A 19,553-nucleotide genomic window follows, 5' to 3' on the forward strand; every position below is an offset into this window, starting at 1 on the left:
GGACACCTCTCCTCACGTAATTGACTGCTCTTTCGGCCACATCTTCGGATTCTTTACAGGAGCAGCGAGTAGCGTTTTTTTTATTTTTTTATTATTGTTTCCTTTTTTTTGTGCCCTTGTGCTGACTCCTTTGATGTAAAAAAAAAAAAAAAAATGTATGTATATATATATATATATATATATATATATATATATATATATATATATATATATATATATATATATATATATATATATATATATATATATATATATATATATATATATATATATATATATATATATATATATATATATATATATATATATATATATATATATATATATATATATATATATATATATATATATATATATATATATATATATATATATATATATATATATATATATATATATATAAGTGTCATTGTTATTTTTCATGACTGTGATAATGTTGAGTACCGGAAAATAATGGAGAAAATATGATAGGAAAGATGGAGAAGATAGAGCAGAAGAAAAAGAAGAAGAAGAAGAAAAAGAAGAAAAAGAAGTAGTAGTAAAAGAAGAAGAAGAAGAAAAAGAAGGAGAAGAAGAAGAAACAGAATAAGAATAATAATAAGAAGAAAAAGATTAAGAAGAAGAAGAAGAAGAAGAAGAAGAAGAAGAAGAAGAAGAAGAAGAAGAACGAGTAAAAAAAAAAAAGAGAAAGAGGAGACGAAAAACGATGGCGATAATGAGGATGGATGACTTAGATAAATACAAAAAAGAAATGAAAAATTGAAGAAGAGAAAACGAAAAAAAAACAGTGAAAAGGATGATGATGATGTTAATGATGATAACGATGAATATGGACGGCAGATAATAATAATAAGATGTAAAGAAAAGAAGAAACATGACCAAAAAAAAAAAGAAAACGACGAAAAATTATTTGTTCGCCGTTACATTCTTCAATATAAAAAAAAAAAATATTATGAAGAAAAAACAACTTCTAATATTACCCTTAAAAGATCTCTTCCACGAAAAAATCTCTCTCTCTCTCTCTCTCTCTCTCTCTCTCTCTCTCTCTCTCTCTCTCTCTCTCTCTCTCTTCCAAGGTAAAAAGTCAACGTGTACAGATGTGTTCGCCATTTACACGCCGGCAACGCTGCTGCTCTGGCAGTGTCCCCGGAGCGGCGGAGCCCCTGGCTGCGCGCCCCATGACAACACCTCCCCCCGTGAATACAGTGTGCAGCACACACACGCAGTGCACGCACCACGCAGGCTACAGTGAAGGACAAAAGTCGTGTCGTGAAATGTGGTGAAAACCTAAGGCGGCAGGATAACAACCGTGTGGTTTTATCTCCAAAATTAACAAATATATGGACACTCCTCCTGAATTTACCTTCCCCAGGTTTCCCCAGGTACTAATTTATCGACCAGCCCGAGAGGGAGGATGAACAGCTGGGTTAGCTGCAAGCCGACTGCAAGTCGAACCCGGGCCCGCGAAGTAGTAGCCAGGCGTGCCTGGCTACTACTTCGCGGGCCCGGGTTCGAATCCCTGCCCGGGCAGTCGGCTTGCAGCTCACCCAGCTGTTCATCCTCCCTCTCGGGCTGGTCGATAAATTAGTACCTGGGGAAACCTGGGGAAGGTAAATTGTGGTAACCCGGATGTAATACTGGCCCTGTGTCCCGGGGTAATGGGCTCCCTCCCACCACAGGCTCAAGGGCCTATGGCAATGGTCACTAACTCATCGTTTTCAGCAAAGACTATAAAAGAAAGATGGGGAAGCTTCTGTCTAAAAGCGATAAAGAAAATGTGAGGCAGATATAGGCCAGCAGCGCCATCTGCTGAGCCGACGCCAAACTATATCAAGTACGTCGTCTGCAGGTGTACGGTCTCCTCTTCATCTTCTTGTGACCTTATCGCTTTGTAGTTTGTATCATATGCTTAGATCTTATTTTGACATTATGTATGAACAATATTTATTTTTTCATCATTCATTATGCATTATATGATTATTATATGCTATCTTTCATCAGTGGTGGGTGGTATAACCACAAAGACCATAGTTCATGAAGTGTAGTTTTTTTACACACACACACACACACAAACACCTATTTACTAAACTAATTAGTGTAATTTGGACAAAGAAACAATGATATAAAGGTGAAGTTCAGTTGTATTTGTCTAGAAAATTATATACAACAAATATATGCTGGCATGTAGATATATATATATATATATATATATATATATATATATATATATATATATATATATATATATATATATATATATATATATATATATATATATATATATATATATCTATATATAGGCACGCATTGTGCATTATAGAAAATGCATAAACACAGACACACAAGCAATAGGAAATTTGAAAGAAATATTGGTCTCATAATTATACACAAAGTAAAGAAAGATAATAGGGCAGTAATGCAATGGAATAATTTCAAGAATATAGGAATAAGAATAATAAAGAATATTGCACAGCAAATAGACAAGCACAGTCACTCAGAAATGTTACATAATACCAGGCCATATAAATTGGTTTATACCTTTCTTACACAAGGACATAACTTAAAGAAGAAGAGTAAAGCAAACATGTGTAACAAGCAGAACTTATAGATTATCTGAAGTACACAGTGCAGCAGGAGGTGCTTATTGGCCTCCTCGACGGTCCTGTACCAGGGGCAGTGACTCGTTGGGCAGTGGGGGTCGGGGGCCAGGCGCAGGTGGTGGAGGTGAGCGCTGAGTCGTGTGTGGCCCAGGCGGAGGCGTGTCAGGTACGCCACGTGTCAAAGGTAAACAAACAGACTTGGGGTCTTGGTCTTGGTCCTGGGTGTCGATATTACACCAAGGCCATCTAGCGAGCCGACGTCATCTGCTCACAGAGTTTCGTTCAGCTTTCCTGTCTTTCTTTTATAGTCCTTGGTTTTCATGCTTAATTTACAAGTTTGACAAAGCGTCGCGCTCTGCCGAGTGGCATCCACAAAAATACTCTTGTTTACCATACATATTGATTTTCAATGCCAATATTCTTACTAATATAAGTTCATGGTTATTTGTCTGTGAGTTCAATCCATCAATACATAAAATAATAATTTGTCCCAGGAAAACATACGGGACGAAGAGTATGAAATATCTAGCCTATATACAATTATTTCCATTCTTAAAGTCTTTATACCTTGGAGTAATGTGTAAAAATGTTGTAATTATTCAATCTTTTCGTTTAGTGATAACATAATGCACATAGAAAATAAAGATCCAGTTGTCCAACATGTCTGTGAAATATTATTGTCTGGTGAATCAGGCAACTGCTGACCGAGTTAGTGGCCTTGACCATGTTACGGAGATGAGCACCGAGACCACGCGCTGCTACAGCGTATGCCCCCAGCTTTACCTTTACCTTTACATTGCAAAATTAGAAAGTGTTCACCGTCAGGAAACAAAAATTATATCCTCCCTGCGCAAGAATTGATCGAATGCTTCAAAACATTTAATGGCCTTACGAATGTGGATAAATTAAAATTGCTTATGATCGATGGCACATTTCGAACGAGAAATAATGGCTCAAAACTTAAAGGTAAACAAATAAATTCAGACTGCACCAAATCTTTCCTCACCGACGTTGTAACGCGAGGATGGAGTAAGCTCCCACCTTCAGTGGTCCAGTGTAACACGATTGACTCCTGTAAAATCAAGCTCGACCGGCATTTCCTTCACCTTAGTATTCACTGCGGAGTAAAAATGTAGTCCTAGTGACTTTTGATTTAATATAATTTCATTTAGGATTTTAGGTAATTAAGGACAGACCGCCTGATCTGGAACAATGGGTCTGTGAGGGACTGAATATCTATGTAAATCTGTGTAAATCAGTCAGCGCCACCAACCGTGGACTGCGTCTTAGTTCTTCACCAAATATCGCGACACGACTTTTGGCCCTTACTGTACATCCTCGCCTCACCCTCGTGCCCCGCGACAGGCTTTGCTACTGTGTTCTGCCTGGCGTCGCCCCAAGGCTGTCTGGCGGCGGCCCAGGGCTCGCCGCGACTCCGACATTCTTCACAGGATTTGTTCGAGGGACGGACTGCAATTTCCCACGTGAAGAAGATCTATACATGTACGTGATGCAGACAGACACGCGGTCACTCACGCACACGCTCAAACACGCTCATGCAAGATATATACCCACTCATTTCCCCCCCCTTACACACACACACACACACACACACACACACACACACACACACACTAGTAGAATTAACCTTGCTTATAAATTATATACTACGGTAGTTCTTCCATTTCCATTACGTGCAAGGTTAGGGTCTCTCTCTCTCTCTCTCTCTCTCTCTCTCTCTCTCTCTCTCTCTCTCTCTCTCTCTCTCTCTCTCTCTCTCTCTCTCTCACACACGAAAGACGCTAACATGACATCTGCACACACACACACACACACACACACGCAGTGAATAAGAAATGTGTGACGCCAAATGTTCAGTCGTAAACATCTTCGTGTAACAACCTCGTCTATTCTTAATAACTTTGTCGCAAGTTTAGCGCGACAACAACCACAGTACGAGACAAGCGTTGCCTAGGCTTAGAGGGATCATTATCTAAGGCACACTGATGTACACCCGCCAGCAGCACTCACTGCTTTAACGCATCCAGGTCCGGGTAGGAATTCTGAACCGGGTTGCATTTTACCAGTGACATCTCAAGTAATGGACGGCGGACTCTAGATTTTGCGGCGCCCTTGTCATTAAGCCGCGAATTTTGGAAAATCAACCGCTTTGGTGCGAATCGCCATAACTCCCTTATTTCTGAGGGTTCCAGAAATGTTTTTGCTATCAATCAACGGCAATATGAAAGGGCTATATTTTGTAATAAGCGACCTGGCTCAAAAACCGACTCGAAAGGGTAAAGAATTAAAAAAAAATCGCAAAAAAACGACTTTGAAAAATAATTTTTTTGAGATCCCAACCTTGAAACCCAGTTATTTTTTAGAATAAAAAAAAATATTTAAGAAATAATTTAGCCCTACCAATGTGCTTTCCAATATGATGCATAACATTTCCCTGCTTCCAGTAGTTTCGTCGCTAGAGCTCAAAACGTATACCCTTTTGAGAGCGATTATGACGAACTCCAGACACTTTGCCGTTTTTGTCTAGTGTGGCATTGCTATTGCCTCTAGAAGTCAGTAATTTGGCATGTAGCCCCTCTTGGCAATGTAGTTTGACCGGCTCGAATGATTTTTTGATAGCTCGATTCCAAGTTTGTCGTCGAGCCGTCACAAAATAGCCTGTTTTTTGGCCCTTTTGCATCGATTTGGACGCGTCCTAGTTTTTTGCTTATAACTTTTTTTATTTACTTAGTGCTTTCAATTTTTTCTTATTATTAATCTGTATTAATAGAGCTTTCATTTGCCACCAAGCACGCCTTCCTAGTTTCAGTAGTTTTTGCTCTGCATAAAAATTCATATATGAACACTTCAATATATTGACTATATTGTATTAAAATCATTGTAAGGTATCTATAGAAAAAGTTACTATTTTCATATAATCATTTCACAATATAAATCAACCTATATTAAGCGCCTTATGATACATGTTATTTCTTATTTTATTTAGTATTCAACCCTATTTCTTCCCATTTATGAATAATACATTTAATTTGCTTTCTTATGATACCAAATATGTATGTATTTATATATATATATATATATATATATATATATATATATATATATATATATATATATATATATATATATATATATATATATATATATGTAGATATATAAATATATATATATATATATATATATATATATATATATATATATATATATATATATATATATATATATATATATATATATATAAATGTGGCGTCAGGAAGGTTTTTCGTCGCGGCGCGTGAAATAACTCGGATTCGGCGAATTTTCGTCGCGATTTATGGTCAAGCTCGAGCAGAAACTTCTGAAGCTAGGAGGGCGTGCTTGGTGGCAAATGAAAGCTCTATTAATACAGATAAATAATAAAAATAAAAAAATTGGGAAGCAGAAAGTTAATAAATAAATAAATATATATATATATATATATATATATATATATATATATATATATATATATATATATATATATATAAGCAAAAAATTAGGACGTGTCAAAATCGTTATGCATCTAGGCCGAAGAACAGGCTATTTTGTGACGTTAAGTATTTGTTGAAAAAGTTTTTTGAAATTCTAAAAAAATTAGTGGGTTACAAGGTTGGGAACTCAAATTTTTTTTTTCAGTCGTTTTTTGCAAATTTATTCGATTTTTTACCATTTTGAGTCGTTTTTTTAGCACGGTCGCTTATTAAAAAAATATAGCCCTTTCATTTTGCCGTCGATTGATACCAAAAACATTCCTGTAGCCCCAGAAATAAGGGAGTTATGGTGACTCGCACCAAAGCGGTTGATTTTCCAAAATTCGCGGCTTAATGACAGGGCTGGGGCAAATCTCCGGTCCATAGTGTAGGGTTCACTGATTTTACTGATCTCTCGATGGGTGTGTGGTCCCCAAGTAAAGTCGCTCGGCTGTGGCTCCGAAATTAACCACGGGGTGCTTTGGAAAATAGCCTTACTGTAACACCCACCTAAAAATAACATGTTTGCACCCGGGGGTTCTATGGCCTTTCAATAGCAGAATTCTGATTTCTCTTAACTTCCTAGGCCAGAGGGGAGGCAACAAATTGTTCATGCAGAGAATTTGACACTGACTGCCATGGCAATGAAAGATAATTTTGAAGACATGTCCGTATAACATGATTTGTATAAATGTGGGCATAATGAAGCTATTTTTGTCATGTTATAAGATAAAACTCCTCATCACTTAAATGATTATTCTGCAAGTCGGTGTGGGCAGTACGGCAAAGGGCCTGGGATATTATCGTCGACTCGCACTTGAAAACGACAATATCGCAGGTCCTTTGTTATAATGCTCACACTTACTTGCAGAATAATCACTTCCGTCATGTTTTTTTTTATCTAACGTCAAAATTAGCTTCAGTACCCAGATATATACGTATCATGCTATATGGAGGTGTTTTTAATATTACCTTACATTGCTATAACAGTGTCAAAAACTCTTTGCAAATTGGCATTGAAAAATAGCTAAGGCAGCCCCTCGGCCCAAAGAAGTTATGAGAAACCTATAATTGATGTTATTTCTGGACGGCGGGCCACTCTTACTATCACGAGCAACATACTTTCGAGCACGTTTTGAACCATTGCAAGCTTCGTTAACAGGCATGCCGTATCTCATTAATCTTGCTGTGTGTGATGTGTGTTGTTATGGATGACAATATACTTGGCACACCCTGCATCATTTTGTTACACATGTGCAAGAAGGAAAATTCACATTAATTATTGTAGTGAAGAATATCAAACGAAACACTTCTGAACCACCCACTGAGCCCACACCACTGTGTGTGTGTGTGTGTGTGTGTGTGTGTGTCATTACAGTGTGAACCTTACAGTACACCTGCAGATCCTGTACAAGCCTGGCCAAGGTGCCGGAGCACGATGCCTCCACCACACCTCGGCCTGCGTCGCGGATTGCCCTGCATGGGCTGACTTGGATAAACAATAATGCGCATACCGCGTGATCCATATATTTGGCAAACGTGATATCATAATAATTATATAGCTAAGTCACTCCTCTTCTGACACCCTGCACTGTGTATACAGTGACTGACCCAGCGGGGCATTGTGAGGCCCTTGGTAACCCTCACGGGGCAACAAATACACGAACACACACGTTAAGAACCATCTCTGGCTTCGCTATCAGTGGTTTGCTCTGCTCATCGTGGTCCGTCTTGACAAAGAGGTGGATGTATGGATGAAAACACGTATACGTCAACAGAATAGGGAATGCTAATGCCAACCATTCCTATGAGTGCGTGCCATTACAAACAGCAAGATGATAACAACATGAGACAAAACGAAGCCTCGACTGTTTCATAACGCGTGTTTGTGCGTGAGTTGTTACCCTGTGGTGGTGTGCACCACCGCCTAGAGGTGTCTTTAAACTCCGTTTTTAACTCGGCCTGACCTGGGTGAGCCACAGATGGTTGTTTACGAGTGCACGGCCATCTGCTTTATGTAGCAGGGTATTGGAGAACTGGTGCCGCCAAGTCAGAGCCGGGCCACAAGATGTCATGCCTTACGCAAAATATTAAATAAAAAATAATATTCTATGACACGGAGGGAAAACACGATTTGTTTGCGTGCCGCTGTTGCACACTCCGGCGACTCAGGCTACTAGACCCCGGCTGCTGGAGGCTCACCGCCCCGCCGCAGCGGGACTGGGGAAAGAAACAGAACGAGTGGCAGCCCAGCAACGGCGCCGCTGACTACCGCCGCCACGCTGAGCGATGGCACGGCCGCTGTCACACCAAGACGGTGAATTCCTTTGCACACACCATAGCGATCACCCACAAGGCCGCTGGCTGTCGGCGGGACACGCAAGGACTTATCCGGTGGCTCCTCAGCGTCTCACCTCACGTGCAGACGTCGTCCTCGTTCAGCGACTGGACGCACCGCGAGGGCTACGGGCGACTCAGGTGTGGCGGCCAGGTGATACCACACTACCAGGAGTCCTCACCTGTGATATTAGTGACGCGGTGAAGAAGTGAGGCGAACCAATCAAAGTAAGAAGTGAGGCTGAATAAAGACGGCACATGAGCTTCTGATGAGAGGGGTGAGTGACGGCCGTCGCGAAGGACCAGTAACAAGCCGGGTTCACGTGCCTGCCACACGCCCGCGTCACCGTATCACCCCGGAAAGATTCCGCCCTGGCCGCCCTGCCGAGCCGCCCTTCACGGGAACGCAGCCAGGCCTGAGTCGGCCAGTCACAGCACACACACACACACACACACACACCAAAAAAAAAGTGTTTACCTTAGCAAACTTGGCAGAAACACAACAAACATCCCCCAGAGCACACAACTGGTCGAGGTATTTGCTTCGTGCCGACGTGTTTCTGGGGATGTGACACGAAACGATCCTCTGCTCCCCGGCGCGTGGCGGCTCGCGTGCCGCCCGCCGCCCGGGGCCAACAAAAACTGAAGGTGATGAAAGTTCGCAACACACCGCGCTCCTCACTCTTACCTCGCTTACCCAAATCAAATTCAGTCTAGCTTTATATCCTTCCTGTCCCTCTTTCCATCTTCCAACCTAGTTTTACCTAACTCACTTCACACTATAAACACTCGCCTGCGCCATAACGGGCTGGGCCGACCATCAGGCCCCACCGCGAAGAAGACTTGGGCCGACCATCAGGCCCCACCGGGAAGAAGCCTACCGGCGCAATAGGCCGCAACGTAAAAGAAGAAAAAAAATAGATAACTTAAAATAAGACGGAGGACACACACAACTCTTAACGCTACAGTTTCTACTTCCTTCTTTCCTTCTCTCGTTCTTCCTTATTCTCTTTCTTCTTACTCTTATTCCTTTCCTGGTCTTACCTAGCACTTCACGCACGCAAGTAGACAGAAACACACAACTCATAATTATACAGTAATACTGTTTTCCTTTCCTTTTTCCCTCTCTCCCTTCCTTCAAATCCCTCCTCTTTCCTTCTTCTTCTCACTCCTTCACACACAAACAGATAACTACTACCAACAGGCTTGAAAAGGGTCGTATGCATAATGAAAAAAAACCAAGAGTCGCTTTTTAACAGATCTTGGACACCATTAAGTATACGTATCCAAGAATCTGTTTTTTCTCTTATAAAATCACAGCGCATTACATCCTTGATTGGAATCTGTAACACTATTAACAACTAACAAGTGACTCGTGAGGATGACGCTTGAAAATAGGCCTGGCAGAGAATGTTGGATCTCAAACTGTATCAAACCTCTAGAAAACATGAATAACCTTTCTTTTAATAAGTGGTTGAATCGTAACACATTCGTCGTGAGGACAGCGTTTAAGAAATAAACCTAAATCGCTACTGGATACTATGAAAATAAATAAAGTAAGATAAAATAAGATAAAGTAAGAAGAAGTACCTTGTTGGAATTCGTTTTGGAGCACACACACACACACACACACACACACACATTCCGCTTTTCTCGCATTCTTCATTTTCCTCTTACTCTCCTCCTCCTCCTCCCTCCTTCATCCATTCCCTCCTATTCCTCCTCCTCTTCCTTTTTTCATCTCACTCGTATTTCTACCATCAAATTTTTCTCCTTTCACTTCTTTTTTTTCCTGTCTTCGCCCTCCACCCCTCGCCTCCTCCTTCTTTTCCTATTCCTCTTCTATTCCAGGAACCTTCTACGGATTAAACTGCGCCACGTGAGAACTTGTAGAACTTTGAACACTCACAACACCGCGGGCACAGGCTCACCATAACACACACACACACACACACACACACACACACACACACACACAGAGCACCACGCCAGAGACCACCATGTACGGAATAAACTGCACCACGGTAAAACTTTTTTGAACACTCACGGCACCGCGGACACACACATAGGCTCACCGTAGCACAGCAGAAGCACCGTCGCCTGCACCGCTCCGAACACCTGCATCCCGTGCCGTCACACACACGCACACACACGCACAGTCTCGCTGGGGGTCAGGAGCAGGAGCAGCGTCGGTCCGCCCCGCACGAAGGTTCCAGGAAGAGTGGCGTGAGATGAGCCCTGAGCCGCGACCCCAAGACCAAGGAGTTTTTGTGCCTCCAACGCGCGCGCTCTGCAGATTTATGGTTCACTGTTATGCAACTACGTGTGTGTTTGTGTGTAGCGGCGCGGTGTGAAGGCGGAGGAGTTTTAAAATATCACATAGTATCGTTTCCCCTTCTTTCTTTGCTTCCCTCTCTCTTTCTCTTCCTTTCCTCCATCATTTAATACTGTGGACATATATTCATATTCTTCAACGTCTCGGGATCCCATTATGACCATTTCCCGAGGCCACAGAGAAGATTAACCGGGTCTTCAAGGGTGTTTTTTCCTGTTCAAGATGCAGATGTCGTGTAAACTGTCACTGGCATCAAAAAGCAGTTCATGAAAATCCCAACAACTTCTAAGAGAGGCTTTTCAAATAGGCAAACTGAGGCGCAGAGTCGTTTAAGAATACGGGCCTTACTTCCGAACGTGTGGAAATGAAAGGAAAGGTCAGGAAAAGTAACGCTTGGAATACATAGATGAGTGATTGAGGTACTTTCCACGTGTACTGAAGGTCTATGAGAGAGAGAGAGAGAGAGAGAGAGAGAGAGAGAGAGAGAGAGAGAGAGAGAGAGAGAGAGAAAGAGGGCGTGGTGGTGGGGAGAGGGGGAAGGGAGGATGTGTCACGGGAAGGGGAAATTACCTAACGAGAGCAGGAAGACCCCGCCGCGGCCCCCTACTGTGAACTGACCTCCTTCTCTGGCCATCCCTGACCCCAGCGTAACTAACCCGACGCTACTTAAACGCCCCTGCCAGCGAAGGTCACCCCGACACAAACTTTGGTGACCCGTGCCAGAGAGGAAGAGAGAGAAGGAAGATGAACAGTAATTCTTCATGGATGGATGAGTGGTTGAAAGATGAATGACGTAAATAAATGAAAGGAATGAGAGCGAAAGAGCTGAAGAAGACAATGAAAGAGAAAAGAAAGAAAGGAAGGAAGAAAGAAATGAAAGCAGGAGGAAAAAGATAAATAGAAGGGAATGAAAGAGTGAAAGAAAGAAAGAAGGGAATGAAAGAGAGAGAGAGAAGGGAGTGAAAGAGAGAGAAAGAGAGAAAGAACGAACAATAGAAAGGAACGATGGCGGAAATAAATGAAACTAAACAGATATATGAGAAAACCTTAAATGAATGAACGACTGCATAAAAAGGAAGAAGAAAAAGAAGAAGAAGAAAAAGAAGAAGAAAAAGAAGAAGAAGAAGAAGAAGAAGAAGCAGAAAAAGAAAAAGATAAAGAAAAGAAGAAGAAAAAGAAGAAAAAGAAAAAGAAAAAGAAAAAGAAGAAGAAGAAGAAGAAGAAGAAGAAAAGAAGAACGTGTGGCTACAAGTAGCAGCATCAGTAGTAGTAGTAGTAGTAGTAGTAGTAGTAGAAGTAGCAGTAGTAGTAGTAGTAATAGTAGTAGTAGTAGTCGTAGCAGTAGTATTAGTATTAGTAGCAGTAGTAGTAGTAGTAGTAGTAGTAGTAACAGTAGTAGTAGTAGTAGTAGTAGTAGCAGCAATAGTCACGAGTTCTTCTTTCCTTTATCTACTACTACAACTAGGCTACTACTACTACTCATGCTACAACTACTACTACTACTACTACTACTACTACTACTACAACTACTACTACAGCTACCATCACCACTACTACTACTACTGTACTACTATTAGGCTACCACTGACTAACAAAACAATAACAAACAATAAAAAAAAAAAAACATTATCAACAATAAAAACACCAAACACCAGCCATAACAACAACAATAATAATAATAATAATAATAATAATAATAATAATAATAATAATAATAATAATAATAATAATAATAATGATAATAATCCTAACAAGCGTAGTAACAGGACACGCAGCTGGGCGCCTCGGCAAATATTAGCCGTAGCGTTAGTGGCCCCGTCAGGGAACTCCGGAAAGGTGTGTCAGTGACGTCAGCACACGACACGATGCGGGAGGCTACTGTTTACCTTAGGGCAGGGGCGTAGGGTTGGTGGGGAGGAGGGGAAGGAAGGAAGGAGAGAGGGAGAGAAGGGAGGGAAAGGAGGGAGGGTAGGAGATGGGTCAAAGGGAGATAATTAGAAAGACGAAGAACGAAGGAGTTAGAGGGAAGGAGGGAGGGAAGGCAGGAAGTAAATACAGAGAGATTTAGAAAGACGAAAATGGAAAGGAGATAAAGGGAGGAAGGGAGAGAGAAGGAGGAAAGGAAGGAGGTAGATAGGGAGAAATAAAGAAAGACGAAGAAGAGGAAGAAGATAAGGAGGAAGGTGGAAGGCAGGAGGCAGAGTTGAAAAGGAAACATGGAAATGCAGGCAACAGAAGGGATTGGCTCAGGGCTTGATGAGCAGATGAAAGCACCTCGATATTGAGGAGCAGATGAAGAGGAAGAGGGGAAGGATGGAAAGCAGGAAGGAAAGGTTGAATGAGAGGGAGGGAAAGAGGACACAGGAAGAAGGAAGGAGATAGGGAATAAGGTGGAAGGCAGGAGGGTGAGTTAAAGAGGAAATATGGAAACATGGAAATGCAGGCAACAGAAAGCCTATTGGCTCATTACGAGGTCGCCCGCTTTGGTTATTTTTTTTTATCTGCTCGACCGCCACTTGGGACTTAAGGAGCAGATTAAAGCACCTCGATATTGAGGAGCAGATGAAAGCACCTCGATATTGAGGAGCAGATGAAAGCCCCTGGTTATTCAGTTTACTCCCGACGCAGCGAAATGACGGTCGATTCTATTCTGAGGGAAGATTGTTCCAGTGAGTTAAAAGAATTTGGAGTAATCGACGTTACTGAACTTTTTCAGGTACTTGAACACTTGAATCATATCCCCTCATAGACGTCTTTTCTCCAATGTAAAGAGACTGAGTCGCTTGAATCGTTCCTCGTACGGTTGAGCCCTTAAGGCTGGAATCATCTTCGTGGCGCGTCGTTGAATCCTTTCCAGTAAATCAATGTCCGTTCTGTAACTAGGAGACCAGAACTGCACTGCATACTCGAGGTGCGCTCTTACTATGGAATTATACAAGGATAGCATCACGTCTGGCGTTTTACCCTCGAAGTTCCTCGCTATGAACCCGAGCATAGTATTGGCTTTGATATATGCTTTTTTACAGTGATTCGCGTGTTTCAGGTCACTGCTGATAGTGACTCCAATATCCTTTTCCTCCTGTATCGCCTGCAGAGGTTTCCCATTCATGAAGTATGCGTGGTTACTATTTCTGGACCCAATGTGCATGACTTTGCATTTGTCAGCATTAAAGGACATTTGCCATTTTTCCGACCATTTGATAATGTGATTGAGGTCTTTCTGAATGATTTCGCAGTCGGTCTTTTTGAGGGCCTCTCCCCCCGCCTTGGTGTTATCAGCAAATTTCGATATTGTGGATTTCAGTCGTGATTCTAGGTCATTAATATATATGATAAAAAGAATGGGTCCCAGCACTGACCCTTCAGGCACTCCACTAGTGAGTGGAAGCCAATCGGAAGGCTGTCCGTTGAGTAGTATTTGTAATATATATATATATATATATATATATATATATATATATATATATATATATATATATATATATATATATTAAATATATTACATATAAATATATATATATATATATATATATATATACCCTATATATATATATATATATATATATATATATATATATATATATATATATATATATATATATATATATATATATATATGTACATATAAATATATATATATATATATATATATATATATATATATATATATATATATATATATATATATATATATATATATATATATATATATATATATATATATATATATATATATATATATATATATATATATATATATATATATATATATATATATATATATATATATATATATATATATATATAGAGTGTTTATAGTGGCATTGGCTCATGCTGCCCCCGAACTCGTACTTGATTCGCTTGGACGGCTTCCTAGAGTCCCTCAGGACAGCAGATATATATATATATATATATATATATATATATATATATATATATATATATATATATATATATATATATATATATATATATATATATATATATATATATATATATATATATATATATATATATATATATATATATATATATATATATATATATATATATATATATATATATATATATATATATATATATATATATATATGTAGGAAGACACCTACCGAACGGGGGTGAGCTACTCCCGATGAGGGTATATGGGAAGCGAGGAGGGTGCTGAAGCCCTTCAAAGACCCTTCCCATCTCCTCACTAACCGTTTCCCTTTTGTCTCATCAACACCAGAGAGCAGTTCAGCATGCTCTCTAAAGACAGTTCCTCTCTCTTTCTACACCACACTACATTCACAAAACACACACCTTTTCCCAAAACTCAAAATTCAAAATGGCGAAAAAGAACACTGCCTCGGAGTCCTCTCTTGAGGGGGGGACCATAAATTTCCCCAGGGAGGACTCCCCTTCTGGCTGCCGACTTGAGAGGTGTCCTGATAACTCCTCGAACCTCCTCCTTATCAATTTCTGCAACATTCGTATTCTTCGTTCTAATTTTCTTTCTGTAGAACACCATCTCTCCTCCTTTAAACCTCATCTTCTCTTCCTCACCTAAACACTGGTTTCTGAGGCTACTGGCAGCAACCTCTACTGTACAGGGGTTCCCAAACTGGGGTACATGTACCCCCAGGGGTACATTTGCACGTTTCAGGGGGTACATTTGGTCTGAAGGAAACAATTACTTGCACAATACATGGTGTTGTAATCTGCACTCAGATTGCACTTTTCTCATTTTCTTTGTGTTGATTAGTATATCTTACCTTAGTAATTGCTTTATTTCTGTTTTCATCATTTAAGATGCCTATGTAATCTAAACATGAAGACTCTAATAAACTTAAACTATCAAAATATTTAAATGTCCTTTTTTACTATCAAGCTTAATTTTTAGTGTTAGGGGTACATGGGAACCTATAAAAAGAGTCTAAGGGTACTGAGGAACAAAAAGTTTGGGAACCCCTGCTCTACACTGTTCCCTCCTACTATATCCTAAATTTCAATCCAAAGGGTGGAAACGAGAGAGAGAAAAGGGCCAGGATGTAGAGAGGAGCGAGGAGAGGACGGAAACAAGAAGAAAGGGAGGAAAGGGAGATGAAAGGAGAAAAGGCAAACAGGGAGGAGATAAGTAGAGGTAAGGAGGAAGGGAAGAGGAAGAGGGGAGGAGGAAGAGGAGGAAGAGGAGGAAGGGGGAGATAGACAGGCAATAGAGAGAGAGAGAGAGAGGGAGAGAGGGAGGGTAAGACAAAGAGATCGGCCTAACCCAATAATGAATAAAAATAAAAATAAAAACAAAGAGAACGGAAATATCACACGCAACCACAGTGCGAAAAAAGAAGTGTGAATGTTTGTCTCTTGCCAACGGGGTCACAAAATCATAGGTCAGCAGCCCGCCTAGTGACGTAGCGGCGAACATTAAACAGCTACTGACCTAACACAGACTATGAGGGGAAAGGGGTGACCTACTACAGAAAACAGGTCACCTACACGAATGATAACGCTACTGAGTGCTGACCTGAGCTCGTACTCTCAGACGTTTTCGGCTCTCACAACATCTATTTCCGAAGGCCACAAAGGAGGTTACTTGGGTTCTCATGAGTGTTTTTTACATTCATGGTGCAGAAGCCTTGTCAAACTATCACTAGGCTCGTAAAACTACCCAAGGAAGCACCACAACCTTTACGAAAGTCTTATCATATGTGGGTGTGTAAGCCGCCGAATGTGTAAGAATATGGCCCCTGAAAAGAGTGGAGCTGACATTCTGTACGGTATAATGAAGGAGGGGGAAGTGCTGGCGTATTAGAAGAGGGTAGCGCGGCCTGACTATACGAAGACAGCACACAAAAAGATGAAGGAAGGATATTGATCGAGTTCATGTAAAAAGTAAATAACTGCCTAGTCTTCTATTTATTGATAATAATGAATGGTATATGGTGGTTGAGTGGTCAGCGTGCGGATGCGGCGTCCTGGAGAACCAGGGGTTCGAGTACCGACCGCCGTTACGAGCTGACAGTGTTCAGTCATCGCTGAGTTACCTAATACTACCACATGCTGTCCTGAAAACCACTCGTCAACCCGGACTCTAAATTAACTCTATACAGAGAATGAAAAATGAGCTCCGGAGGGCAGCATGAGCCAAGTAAGATGGAGCCACTATAAAACACTTGTTTGCGTCATAACGGGCACACACAGTTTCTACGAAAGTCATATTAAATATGTAAGTGTAAATCCCTAAGTGTAAGATTATATGGTCCTAAACTAACATCTTTTGGGGGGCTCGAACCTCCCCTCCCCAGCTTTTGACTTCCAGGACGACACTTAAACCCACTGGACCACCGCGGCCGATAGTGATTCTAACTAAATTCTTGTTTATTATACACAACACACCGTACAACACTAATATCATATAGTCGTGTTAAAGGTAAACTTGTAACAGCACAATGACCACCAAGCTAATGACGTGATGAACAGGCAGAGTGTAGCGTCCGCACTCCTCCCTCTCTACCTGTTTCGTCTCTAGTAATAACAATAGTAAAAAGTGGAGTTAGTACTACAGACTCATGCATTACGTCTCTGGAGCCCACTAAAATGTATATACCTATGACCTTATGTGCTTACATGCTAATTAACACATCTTTAATTACTGAACTGCTAACACTGGGAAATGATAATACGTACAAACAGCAATAATAATAACAGTGATACTAATAATGAAAATAATGCTAATAATAATAATAATGATAATAATAATAATAATAATAATAATAATAATAATAATAATAATAATAATAATAATAATAATAATAATAATAATAATAATAATAAAAACACAATATAGATAACAACAACAACAACAAGCCTTACCGAAACGGGTCGGAAACTCACTGACCAATCCTATAGTAATAATAGTAATGATGATAATAATAATAATAATAATAATAATAATAATAATAATAATAATAATAATAATAATAATAATAATAATAATAATAATAATAATAATAATAATAATAATAATAATAATAATAATAATAATAATAATAATAATAATAATAATAATAATAATAATAATAATAATAATAATAATAATAATAATAATAATAATAATAATAATAATAATAATAATAATAATAATAATAATAATAATAATAATAATAATAATAATAATAATAATAATAATAATAATAATAATAATAATAATAATAATAATAATAATAATAATAATAATAATACAAAGGAGATAGTCAACCCTTACACCACCGAATTATTATGCTGGTGTTGATGACCGTGGTGGTGATGACCGTGGTGGTGATGAAGGTGGTGTTGGTTGCCGTGGTGGGGGGAGTGGTGGTGCTGGTGTTGGCTGTGGTGGTGGTGAGAAGGGTGGGTAGCGGAGTTGGGTCCTGCGAGGCGGCGGTGGCGGTGGTGGTGACGGTGGTGGTGTGTGGTGTGGGCGGTGTTGGGTGTGTCGGTGTGGGCGGGGAGCTGCCAGTACCGCCCATCCTGCCGCCCTGCATCACCACATCCAGGCAGCCTCAACACCAGTCCTGTGAGGTGGTGGTGGTGGTGGTAGAAGTAGTAGTATCAGTAGTAGTAGTAGTAGCACCAGCAGCTGTAGTAGTAGTAGTAGTAGTAGTACTAGTAGAAGTAGTAAAAATAGTAATAGTGTTGGATATAAAAACAATAATTATAAAATTAAAAAAAATAATGATAAAAACAATCAAAATAAAGTTAACATTCAAGAAATTCATATAAAAAAAACAGAGAGAGAGAGAGAGAGAGAGAGAGAGAGAGAGAGAGAGAGAGAGAGAGAGAGAGAGAGAGAGAGAGAGAGAGAGAGAGAGAGAGAGAGAGAGAGAGAGAGAGAGAGAGAGAGAGAGAGAGAGAGAGAGAGAGAGAGAGAGAGAGAAGTGAAAGGGAGACAGACCCACACGGACACAGACAGAAAGACAAATAAAGAGAGTGGTGGCGGTGGTGGTGGCGGCGATGGTGGTGGTGGTGGTGGGGAGGCTGGCAGCATGAATGAGTCAGTGGGGCGGCCACTGGGACAAGCTATCGAGTGGCTATGGGACGACCCGTGACGTATACAAGACGTGACGATCATAGTGACTCCTCCCGCCCACTCCGCCAGACTGACAGGCGGGCGGTGGAAGGAGAATTCCCACCCCCGTCACGAGTTGTTAAGTGCTCGTACCCTCTTACAGGGCCGCCGTTAGGCCTAAGGCCCTGTCCCATATTAATTAAGGGGTAAATCTTTCACCACCACCACCACCACCCGGGGTATTATTCCTAAACATTTCGGCGCTCAGGGTCATATATTTGACTAGGCTTTCATAGGAGCTTTGTGCTTTTCCAGGGGTAGTTTTATAACCCTGGAGATAGTTTGGTCATTCCTTTCTATCATGAACCTATAAAATTCTCATTAGAACCCGATTTATCTCCTCGGCCTTTGGAAATAGTTGACATGAGAGGCGGCATCTGGTTACTCAACTGGCGGCCCTCGGTCCGAGTCCTGACCTCCTGAGTGTTGTAGCTGGACCCCAGGCTCCGGGAGTAGAATTTTTTTTTTTTAATAACATGAAGGTCCCGTCCTACTACAGTAAGCCCATTAGTCAGTCGAGGAAATACACCTGCAGAAATTCATCACCAGGACCTTATGTTATTTCATTATATATTTTTTTACTCCTGGAGCCTGGGGTCCAGTCACAGTATTCATCCGGACCTCTGCATCTGTTTAACTGGACCTTTGCTCATAATAATAGTTGAGTAGCCCTGCTCTGCGGA

At 40.5% G+C, this 19,553-nt stretch overlaps 2 protein-coding genes across 2 annotated transcripts in view; both read right to left on the minus strand.

Annotated features, from left to right (window-relative positions):
- LOC126996802 (putative protein TPRXL) overlaps positions 1-10,852 on the minus strand; it is a 68,479-nt gene extending 57,627 nt beyond the window's left edge. The window contains exon 1 of the mRNA XM_050857664.1: positions 10,522-10,852. Coding sequence (XP_050713621.1) covers positions 10,522-10,570 — 49 coding nt within the window. The 5' untranslated portion in view covers positions 10,571-10,852. The remainder of the gene's footprint in view (positions 1-10,521) is intronic.
- A 7,074-nt stretch (positions 10,853-17,926) lies between these two features.
- LOC126996803 (ammonium transporter Rh type A-like) overlaps positions 17,927-19,553 on the minus strand; it is a 120,450-nt gene continuing 118,823 nt past the window's right edge. Inside the window, exon 9 of the mRNA XM_050857665.1 lies at positions 17,927-18,316. Coding sequence (XP_050713622.1) covers positions 18,021-18,316 — 296 coding nt within the window. The 3' untranslated portion in view covers positions 17,927-18,020. The remainder of the gene's footprint in view (positions 18,317-19,553) is intronic.

This window comes from Eriocheir sinensis, chromosome 11 (assembly GCF_024679095.1).
Source record: "Eriocheir sinensis breed Jianghai 21 chromosome 11, ASM2467909v1, whole genome shotgun sequence".
Lineage (NCBI taxonomy): Eukaryota > Metazoa > Arthropoda > Malacostraca > Decapoda > Varunidae > Eriocheir > Eriocheir sinensis.